The 11,900-nt window shown below is 37.0% G+C and overlaps 1 protein-coding gene across 1 annotated transcript; it reads left to right on the forward strand.

Annotated features, from left to right (window-relative positions):
• Positions 1–910: 910 nt before the first annotated feature.
• Positions 911–3,819, forward strand: LOC149166489 (uncharacterized). The gene is made up of 4 exons (XM_089432637.1): positions 911–1,368; positions 2,710–2,745; positions 3,007–3,063; positions 3,158–3,819. The coding sequence occupies exons 1-4, from the start codon at positions 1,029–1,031 to the stop codon at positions 3,505–3,507; spliced, it is 783 nt and encodes a 260-aa protein (XP_089288763.1). The 5' UTR covers positions 911–1,028; the 3' UTR covers positions 3,508–3,819.
• The last annotated feature ends 8,081 nt before the right edge of the window (positions 3,820–11,900 follow it).

Raw genomic sequence — 11,900 nt, forward strand, 5'->3', positions numbered from 1 at the left:
CACATGTTTCTAGTGACTTATTAATATAATAGTTTCTATTAATAATAGATGTGATCTAACTAAAAGACAAAATGACTTTTTGGTAGGAATCCAACCATACAATTTTTAGTAAGATTGTGATTTCTTATTGTTTAAAATACAGTTTTGAATGCATAAATAGATTCAAACATCCTAAAAAATCCTTATATACTTGATCTTTGTAAATTACACAACTTAAACTTATGATTTATGAAAATATCTACAAAATTAACCATTAATTTTCTTTGAAAATGAAACATTTCATCTATTAATTAATTATTATAATATAAAATATCGATAAACCATTAAAAATATTTTTTTTAAGTTATATATAATATTAAATTTTATTTTATTTTTTATTTTTTATAACTACCCACCAAAATTAACCATTTGTTTTTCCTGAAAAGACTTTGCACAGTTCGTTCAATTCAGAGATGCCATTTTTCTTGTGGTGTCAATGTACAAGTTGGCTAATCTTTGTTGAAATGATTACCGACTCCTTATTTTCAACTATTGTCCTTTGAAAACTTAGTACCCTTTCACACAAAAATTAAAAGCTTCGCATAATGTAGTTATATTCATTGTAACGGAAGGAGAATAGCCGGTTTGAGTAATACCAGCCAGTCACGGTTCAGACTTTTCTAGAAAGGAGAGACTTTACAGAGGCGGTAATGTGAGTGGTTTCCAAGTCAGATGCCGTGAGAACACCGGAGTAGTCCGATTGCCCTAAGTAGTTGGGAGTTTATGCAGAAAATTGGCGTCAAAGACTGGAAAAGAATAAATCCACCGCGTATGACATCACGAAACCGCTATTGCGAAATTGCGTGGTTATTGACCCACTCTAGACGCGCCACATGCCGGTCACCGCTACCATATAAAGAACCTGCCTCGGGCATACCGTGTATACGGTACCAGGCGAGTCTTCTCTCGTTTCAGTCTGTTTTCTGTGTTGTAAACTTATACTGCTACCAGGCTGTTTTTTTGGGGTCTGTAGGGGTTTTTGCTTTAGGATGGGGAAGAACGCATGGGGTTTTGCTTTAGTGGCTGTCTTTATGGCAGTTGGAGCGGTGGCACAGGCGCCTTCTCCTTCTTCTTCGTCTTCTTCAGATTGTACCAGCGCTATAACCAGCTTGTCTCCATGTTTAAGCTTTGTTACGACTAACAGCAACGAAACGAAGCCGGGCAATGATTGTTGTACCGCGCTCTCTTCAATTGTTTCTACTAAGGTGCTCTGCCTCTGCCAAGTTCTATCTGGTAATAACAACCTGGGGCTGCCTATCAATCGCACAAAAGCCTTGGCTCTTCCTGGGGCCTGCAATGTCAAAACGCCGCCCATAAGCCAATGCGCAGGTGAGTTTAGGTTTTTATAATTTTGCTTTACTGTGTGAGTTGATACGGACTGTGAATGGCAGTGTTCCCTGACTAGAACTCCAAGTGCGGTGGTGTTTCTTTGCGGAAATTGGCATTTTTGAGACTATATTTCCAGAAGATTCTCGCTATACCGCCTTGGTAGTTTGTGGCACTGATTTAGTCATCTTTAGAAGCTTTGATTCAGTTAATGGCTTCCATGGAAGTAATAGGTCTGGTCCTTGCCCTGTTCTGTGTGCATGTAACTACAGTTTTGATGGTCTTCGGCCAGTTATGAAGTCTTTTTATAGGACCTTTAACGCTCCGGTCCAGGTTTTTGGTCTGGTTGGATTGACCTTTTACATTGACTATTTAGACATCAAGTTATCTCTTATTTTTCCATTATTTTCATACATGGAACGCGTCGACCTGTCGGAAGGCACTTATTAATGTATTAATGTCTGGCGAGGCAAGCAAAGAAGGTTTCTTTCTGTCATGAACTATTGAACCTTATCGGTTATGCCGCTTAAAATATTCTGTCAAATTCTAATATATTGTTGTTGAATCATTTTTTGTTTTTTTCTGAACCGTTTCTGCTTCTCACACCGCGTTGTAAAACCATCCGGAGTATTGTTATAATGCTTACCTGCGTCTTTAAAGAGAAAAGTACGTTCTTGAATTTGTCGGAATATTTGTCAATTATTTTTGAAGCAATGCGTCTTTCAGGTTTGTGTCTGGTTAGGTCTTAAATTATCTTGGACTACCAAGATAGATTATCCATTTTATCTTCTCTGTATACAAAAAACAAATGTCTAGTTTAATGGAATATATTTGTGGTGAACTGTTTGACGGTGTATGGTTTTTAAAAGTGGTGTTCGATCTTTAAAAAGATTACAACTTCGTTTATTTAATCTCTATGGAAGTTCAGGATTCTCTTTTATTTTCCCTAATCTGTCGTATGCTACTTTGCTAAACTCCTTTTAAAGAAAATGATTTCTGGTCCATCTTTTCCTCGAAGATCGGGTTGAAATAGAGGGAGTATGCAATTTCTTTGCAATGAGCTTCTCTCTTTCATTATTGAAGAGCAACAATGGCCTGTGCTGTGCAGTTTGTTGTTTGAACTTTTCACTCTGGTTTTTGTCCCTGTATTTTCTCGCCTTTTCTGTGCAGTTTGTTGTTTAAACTTTTCACTCTTGGTTAAAACCCTGAAGGATTAGCATTCAAACGATTTCAGTTGAAACTTGTTTCATCCCCTGAAGGATTAGCATTCAAACGCTTCCAGTTGGAATTTGTTTCATTTTTTTGGACTTCTATTTAAGCTTGCTTTATTTGCGCTGTGTGCAGCTGCCGGAGCTCCTTTAACATCCTTCGGGGTTCCAGGTAAGACATGCTCGGTTCTTAGTATTTCTTTTAAGTTTTTAAATTGTAGATTTTGACCAGGTGTCGATTCCAAAAATCATGGCGGCACTTGTAGAGGTTAGACGCGTTACTCTACTGCAGCTTGAAAATTCTTTTAAACTGTGCAATCTTCTAACATATGGAAATTGGAACTAGAACTCTGCACATATTTTATCAATTCATTCTTCTTACCCCAACAATAATTCATTCCCAAGTTAATCCGATTTTATATTTGTTTAACAGTGTCTTCTCCAGCGTTGTCACCGCAAACTTCAAAGGCTCCGGCTAAAGCTCCTGCAGGTAAGCAATTAACCTAGTAATTTCCTCAAAATGTCAGGCCACAGGCCCATATTTTTGGCCTTACTAAGCATGTTCGATTTGTGGGATTGTTCAGCTTCTACCCCGGCACCAACAAAGGCAACACCGACTCCAACATCTACTACACCAGCTGCAGCACCGGTGGTTGCACCCGTGACAACGGTTTCGCCGCCTTTACCCGCTCCTACGCCGAGTCCTTCAGGGTCTCCAGCCGTATCGAGCCCACCAGCCGGGTCACCCGCACATTCCGTTTCAAGCAGCCCTGTCGGCTCTTCGTCGACTACCAGCGGTGGCACGCCTGCTGGGTCCCCCGGAGGAAGCGCGGCCCCCGGATCAAGTGCGTCAGGGAGCACGGCCACGGCGATTTTCACGCCATCCACTCTCCTAGTTTTGGTGGGAGTGGCTCTTGCTGGTGTTCAGTGGTGAGAATGTCAGCAACCACTGCCGCTCCACTAATTTTAGTGGGGGGAAGATGCTTATCTGTGTCGGAAGATCTTGTGCGGGTGGCCCTGGCGGGGCCAACGTTTTTTTCACCGTTTTATTCTCCGAGTCGTAGTTTTTTGTCTGTCATAGCTTTCTAAGTAGAGCAGGATTATGCATTATGCGGCGGATTCTTTCATTATATTATACTATTATGACGATTCATTTCTATTTTCTTACTCTGTATATCAAAATATATCTCCGCCACCGTAAAATGTTTTCTCGCATCTGAATGAATAAAATGGACGATTGTTTTAATTCCCCTCGTGGGATTGTCAAAATTTTCGACATTAAATGAGTAAATTGAAAATGACCGATTGTCAGTGGATTGGAAAAAATTTGACCAGTGGCCGCCTCTCACTTTGCTTTCTTGTGTGGCTCCACACCATTAAAGTTGTCAGGAATTGTGTCTGCATTAGCGCTCATAATTAAAAAGTTGAAAGAACTCGATCACGCGCGGACTGTTGCGGGCAGAAAGGACACAAGTTTGAGGATTTGTGTGGGTGTGGTGGCATGCTTTAACTGCCCGGGAGGATCCATTTACTATCTCGTGTCAATGGGTGGTATTATTTTAGGTTGAAAAGTCCTTTACGGGTAAGGCACAGGAAACCATGCGGTATTTTCGGGGCAGTTGCTGAAAATCTATCTGGAACCTACCTTGCATTGCAGAGATAGATGAGAGAAGTGTAAGTTCCAAAAATCCGGCCACATAGGTTGAGTGTGACACTGGTAAGGAGTAAAGCTCTCTGGTTGGTCCAGTGGGAGAACCCGTGACTGGTAGTGGATGGCGGGACCTGTCATAGGTATTATTCCTGTAAATTAATTCTTGATACGGTAAAGATCGGCGTAACACGCTATTTTATTTTTATTTATTTGTTATTATTTTTACGTGACAGTCTTTTCACTTTTACTTTATATTAATAGTGCGAGAAAGTAATGTCATGCATTTGACATTTTATTGTTTTATTCTGTAGATGATGTGAGAATAATGTCGTGCATCGGTCATTTTTCCAAAAAGGGTTACATCTAAAATGTCGCGTGCATTGACAGTAACTATCAGCATTTTATAAACGCTGAAAGCAAAGTTAAATTTTTATTTGTTATACATTGTTGTACAATATACTCTTCTTTTTGTGTTCCAATAACTATTTTCCATCTTGATCGTTCAAGGCTGGGAATTTTATTTATACTTTGATCGTTCAAGGCGGTGAATTTTATTTATACTTTGATCGTTCAAGGCTGTCAATTTTATTTATTTATTTTATTTTATTTATACTCTCTACTCTACCCTGTACCTTGTATTTTTGATTTGGAAAGGTATTCCATTCTACTCTACCCTGTACCCTGTATTTTTTATTTGGAAAGGTATTGCATTCTCACGCACTTGTTGCTTGTGGACCGCAGTTGAACCCTGTATTTTTGATTTGGAAAGGTATTCCATTCTACTCTACCCTGTACCCTGTATTTTTGATTTGGAAAGGTATTGCATTCTCACGCACTTGTTGCTTGTGGACCGCGGTTGAAACATTTGTTCGCAGGATACATTTGTGGTTTGTGGACCACAATTGAAATACTCTCATCCGTAAGATTCATTTGTAGTTTGTACCCCAGTTGAAATACCCTCATTCGTAAGATTCATTTGTGGTTTGTGGACCGTAGTCTGTGTACCATAATTGAAATACTCTTATTCGTAAGATTCATTTGTGGTTTGTGGACCGTAGTTTGTGTATTACAATTGAAATATTATTTTGTTTGGTCGTTAGTTTGTAGTTTGTGTATTACCATTGAAGTATTAGTTCTATGGTCGTTAGTTTGTGGATCAATGGAAACACTTAGATGAGTTTTTTTGACAGATGAGGATCTGTCAAATTGACTTAGTCTTGTGAAGAAGTCTGTTATTACATTTTCAGAGTTTACATGTTCAGAGTTTGTATAATATTAACATCACTTTCAAAAACTGTCTAAAGAAAGTAGTCTATCAAGAGAGATAGAAACTGTTGCAAAAAAGAAAAATAGAGAGCTCATGGATTTGGCAGGCCCTGTTCCTTTATAAAATACCTATGATAGTATTCATAAGAGTTGTTTTCTTCCTGAAAACTCTGATTTTATCTTCAAAACCTCATCAAACTCGGGGAAAAAATTGGTCCTCGGGCAAGAAAAAGATTGTTGCTAGTTGTGCACCATTGGTCCAATTAATTAATAGAAAAGAATCACCAAAAACTTGAATATTATCGCATCCTTTTTATTTTGCAAATCTCAACAAATATTTTAAATTTGTGGAAATGTTTTTCAAACTGATATAACTCCACTAAAACTTGAATTTTATTGCATCCTCTTTATTTTGCAAATCCCAATAAATATTTTAAATGTGGAAACGTTTCTCAAACTGATATAACTCCCACTACCACTTATGCCACATCAAAATATACCGCACTCCCACTTTTCATATTTTCCTATTTCCTTTTGAGATGCCGCATCAAAATAAGCCTTTTGAGACGCCCATCAAAATAAGCCCCACTCCACTTTTCATATTTTCCTTTTAAGATGCCCCATCAAAATAAGAAGCCCCACTCCACTTTTCATATTTTCCTTTTGGGATGCCCATCAAAATAAGCCCACAGCCCATTGGGTTGATATCAAAATAAACCCCATTCCACTTTTTATATTTTTATTTTGAAAAATAAGCCCATTGGGATTTGGGTTGATATCAAAATAAACCCCATTCCACTTTTCATATTTTTATTTTGAAAAATAAGCTCATTGGGATTTATCAGGCTCAAAATAAACCCCATTCTATTTTTCATATTTTTTTGAGATGTCCCATCAAAATAAGTCCATTGGGATTTATCAGGGTTTTTGTTCTGATACATAGGGGGTGGGAGGTCTTTGGCTTTGTGGATAATGAAGAGATGCCTCATCAAAATAAGCTAGTCCATTGGGTTGATTTATCAAGTTATTTTATCAAGCTCTCTGTTCTGACACATAGGGGAGGGTGAGAGGTATTTGGCTTTGTGAATAATGAAGAGTGCCCCATCAAAATAAGCCCACTGGGTTGATTTATCAGGGTATTTTATCGGACTCTATTTTGACACATAGGGGAGGGTAAGTCTTTGGCTTTGTGGATAATGAAACAGGATTGCAAGGTCTTATCCAATCACGCATAGAGGAAAAGAGGATCTATTTTGAAAGTTTAGACACATAGGGGAGGGTGGGAAGTCTTTGGCTTTGTCTTTGTGGATAATGAAACAGGATTGCAAGACCTTCTCCAATCACACAAAAAGAAAAGAAAATTTATTTTGAAAAAATGCTTTATTCCAAGGCAGCGAAATCACGCACAAAAGAAAAGAAAATTTATTTTGAAAAAATGCTCTGTTTCAAGCTAGCCAGATCCCAACCAATCTTTTCTTAGGAAAAGAGGATCCATTTTGAAAAAATGCTTTGTTCCAAGGTAACCAGACCTAAACAATCTTTTCTTTTTAGATTATATAGAGTATGAGAGAAGTATTACAAATATGAAGCACTGAATTTTTAGGAGAGATTTAAAATTTTGAAAATTTTTGGTGTGTTTTGATTTGAAAAATTTTGGAGTTTGTGATTTGTTGCTTTATATGTTTTTTTTTGAAGTCTAAATTCTATCACTGTAACATAATAATACACTGAGGCTTTGGCCTTTGTAGGTTAGTGCCAAGGTTCAAGGCATAAAGCATCAAAACAAGATTGAGACTGCCTAGAGATGGGAAACTAGTCCAGTCCAAAAAATGAATTTGCAAAAATGAACTTGTTGCCCGCCCAAGGGAAACCAGCAAATGAAAAAAGTAGCAAGCATAATTTTCAAAAATGCACAAAATAATCCTATGGACGTGATTTCCAGAAACCTGAAACTCGAAGACGCGTGGTGAGTCATGTGTAATGTGTAATGCGATGTTGGCGATTCATGAGTCATGTGTCACGCTGTGCTGGCGAGTCATGTGTCATGCGGTGTTCACGGGTGTTCTTCAACGATGAAACACCTGTATGCATTCATGTCGTCTTATTCTTGTAGCAACGCACCTGTGTCGCCCTTCATCTGAGAATCTCGATTCTTCTCCTCCGCATTAGTCTTGTCTTGAGGATTATCCCTCTTCTCCTTTGCGCAATGTAGGTGTCCATTGTCGCTGGCTGGCTCCTCGCAGGTTGGGCGTCCATCTTCGTTGGCTGGCTCCTCTTGGAAGGTAATTGATATGGTGGCTTTTATGAGTGGTGGGTTTAGGGAGCATCGATAGATGAACTGGGCCGAGTGAAGGGGTTGCTGTGCGCTGGAGGGGATGTCAGAGGTTGGAGAGGCGATTTGTGAAGGTTAGGAGTGGAGAGCTCGTGAGCGACCTCTGCCACTGTGAGTGTTTGGATGGCTGTTTGAGACATAATGAGTTGAGGGGGTAGAGGAATTTGACGCTGGTGATGGTGGAGAGCGACGCAGTTTGCCTCTGTTACTCCCTCTTTTGCTCTGCATTCTATGGTGAAGTTGGGGCATGATGACGCAGAGACGAAAAGAATTTCTGCGAGAAGTCGGCACTGAGAATTGAGAGGGCTCAGCGGGTTTAGAGGTCGGCTCAGAGATAGAAAGTTCAGCGGGCTCAAAATAGAGAATAAGGTTGCAGATAAAACTTTGCAAATAATGATTACCTAGACCAAATTCAATGCAACATAGAATGTTGCAGCGCCTGCCTGTAGCAGTGCATGAACTTGGTTCCACTGCAGCCAGGGGACAATGGCAGTTCAGAGGCATAGGATTAGAGACAGAGGAGGTGGAATGTAAATTACCTGAGGGCGCCATTATGCAGAGTCGAGGCTGGTAGACGCGGGCGAGTTGATTAGAGTGCCAACTTAAATGCCATTTAATGCTGCTGTAATTTAGTTTTATGGCTTTGTGTGCGGGTTTACGGATGGCCATGTGGCAAAGCCACTTGCCTTCCCGTTCCCTAATTCAATTCCAACATACACCCGCATCCGGGATTGTTGCTTTATATGTTGAACTAATAACATTAAAAAAAATTAAGTTGTATGGTGTATTGACTTTTTATGAGGGATTTAAAATTTTGAGAACTTTTGGTGTGTTTTGATTTTTTTTTTTTTTTTTTGGAGTAGGTGATTTGTTGTTTTATATGTTTGTAGGTTTTTAAAATTGAAAATGGAAGTAAAAGTGAAAAAAAGGACATATGATTTTGTTAGATAAACATCAGATCTGTTTTAGTGTCTCTTTTTACGAGATAAACATTAGACATTATAATTTTTTAATGTTTTTTTGTTAAATAAACATCAGATCTGTTATATAGTGTTTTTTAAGCTAGATAAGCATTAGATATCATAATTTTTGAAAAAAATATTCAATATTCATTTATTTATTTTATTTTTGAGAAAAACTAATTTTATTTATTTTATTTTTGATGAAAAACTAGATTTAAGAAAATGATGTATTTTTATTTAATTATGGAATAAAAATCTTTATATATATAAATAATATGAATACAATTTATAAAAACAATTGTGTAATAGATCTACAAGGTTAAGGTTATAATATTGATTGTAAATTTCATTTTTGTTTATTTATTTTATTTTTGAGAAAAATTAGATTTAAGAAAATGATGTATTTTTATTTTATTATGGAATCAAAATCTTTATATATATAAATAATATGAATACAATATATAAAAACAATTGTATAATGGATCTACAAGGTTAAGGTTATAATATTGATTGTAAATTTCATTTTCATTTATTATTATTGTAGTAAATTCTACATAAGTTTCCATATCAGATCTGCATAGTTGGAAAGTTGGATGTCAAATATTTTAATAAGGAATCACTTCCTTGTTAAATGGTGGTCTATTTTATAGTGTTTGGTGTTCTTTTACTAGATCAGCACTAGATATGGAGGTATTTTTTTTAGTGTTTTTTCCTGCTTTGCTAGATAATAATCAATATCATAATTTTTTTAATAGGGAAATTTAATATTACTTCTTTTATTTTATTTTTGAAAAATATATATTTTTAATTAATATTAAAAAAAATTAAAAAATATAAGATTAAATCTGCAAATAATTTGAAAATTATTTTTTAAGCAGGAGATAATATAGATGGTTTAGTTGATCCAATGGGCTTCAGTTTTGTGCTCAAGCTATTTTGTAAAGCCACTAGTATGTTGTGTAATCATTTGAAATCCACCTTATTATCTATGGGATGCTCACAGCATGAAATTCATTTTTTAGTTGATCCAATGGGCTTCAATTTTGTGCTCAAGCTATTCTGTAAAGCCACTAGTATGATGTGTAATCATTTGAAATCCACCTTATCACGATGCTCACAACATGAAATTCATTTTTCCCTTTAGCGATTTCCATTGACATTTTTGTTTAAGGTTATAATATTGATTGTAAATTTCATTTTCATTTATTATTATTATAGTAAATTCTACATAAGTTTCCATATAAGAGGTGCATAGATGGAAATTAGGATGTCATATTCCTTGTTAAATGGTGGTCTATTTTATAGTGTTTAGTGTTTTTTTACTAGATCAACACTAGATATGGAGGTTAGGATTGTTTTTGTTTTTTGATTTCTGTTTTTGGTTTTTTTTTTTCTTTCTTTAAATTTTTATTTGTTTGGCTAGATAATAATCAATGTCATACTTTTTTAATAGGGAAATTTAATATTAATTCTTTTATTTTATTTTTGAAAAAGTATATTTTTTAATTAATACTTAAAAAAAATAAAAAATATAAGATTAAATCTGCAAATAATTTGAAAATTATTTTATAAGCCGGAGATAACATAGATGATTTAGTTGATCTAACGAGCTTCAATTTTGTGCTCAAGCTATTTTGTAAAGCCACTGGTATGGTGTGTAATCATTTGAAATCCACCTTATCATCTATGGGATGCTCACAACATGAAATTCATTTTTCCCTTTAGTGATTTCCCTTCTCCCCCTTAGAATTTGAGGAAGATTTCTCTTCTCCTCCCTAGAATTTGAGGATGGCTTCAAATATCTAGGTTTCTTGTTTAGACCCAATAAATACAAAATTATCCACTGCACTTGGTGGCCAAAATTGAAGAAACACTGAATATTTGGCAGCATAGATGGCTTTCAAGAGTTGCTCGTGTTGTCCTCATCAAATTAGTGTTAGAGGCGACCCCAGTATATTGGATGTCACTATCGTGGATTCCCAAAGGCATACTCTCTTGAATTCAGTGAATATGTTGCAGATTCCTATGGAAAATATCCAAGGAAGGACACACTTTCGCCTAGACTAGATGGGATCTTATTGCACTGCCAAAGAAATGGGGAGGTTGGGGCTTAAAAGACCTCTCTTGTTTTTCCAAAGCCCTTGCTGCAAAATTGGGATGGCAAGTCCTTACAACAGACAATTTGTGGACCAAGGTGGTCACCAAGAAATATATTAGTGCTCTTCGCCCCATCGATTGGATCAGGAGACCGCATGGGAGTAGGGTAAATATCTCCTCGATCTGGTGTGCCATTCTTATTTCTGTTGAGCACATTAGAAATGGATTAGCATGGAGAATTGGTTCGGGTAGGCAGGTTCGTATTGGGAGGGACCCTTGGTCAGGTTGTGGCAACACACACTCCCTCCCACCTTGACTCATCCAATTTTTGGAACAAACAAGCATAACAACACTTTATCAAATCACTGCCCTGGTCAATACTTATATATTTTCACAAGCCTGGAAATCGACACTCAACCTCGACATCCCTGCAGAATGGCAACAGGGTTGGGCAAGCTATATCAGTGCACTATCATAATCACATGTTAGAATCTTTGACAAGGATGATGAACTTATATGGATCTTATCACAACATGGCATGTATATCCCCAAGGATGGTTATCCCATCATATATGTAGATCAAAAAACACTTGCTATGGTATGGTGGTGTCGTCCCATATGGAAACTAAAAATCCCTCCTAAGCCCAAGCTTTTCATGTGGTGTATTTTGCACAACAAAGCACCCACTAGAGACAATCTTCAACGATGATCCTTTCAAGGTCCCTATTGGTGTGCTATGTGTAGGAAAGCAAAAGAAAGCATTGATCATCTCTTCCTTCATTGCCTCTCTACTATCACATTTTGGCATCATTTGCTACATTTATTGAACATCAACATAACCTGGACTGGACATACAATCTTAGCTACTTGGGAATCATGGTGGAACCAAACACATCCCTCTAAGCTTCGAAACCTCCTATCGCTGGTTTGTTGGGGTAGGAATATGCTTATCTTCCATGACAAGAAACCCAACTGGATCGTTGCCTCTGCACACATTTCTACTCTATATCATGTGATTC

This window comes from Pinus tabuliformis, chromosome 5_1 (assembly GCF_031772625.1).
Source record: "Pinus tabuliformis cultivar Carrire ecotype Pingquan chromosome 5_1, CPIR1, whole genome shotgun sequence".
In the NCBI taxonomy this organism is placed as follows: Eukaryota; Viridiplantae; Streptophyta; class Pinopsida; order Pinales; family Pinaceae; genus Pinus; species Pinus tabuliformis.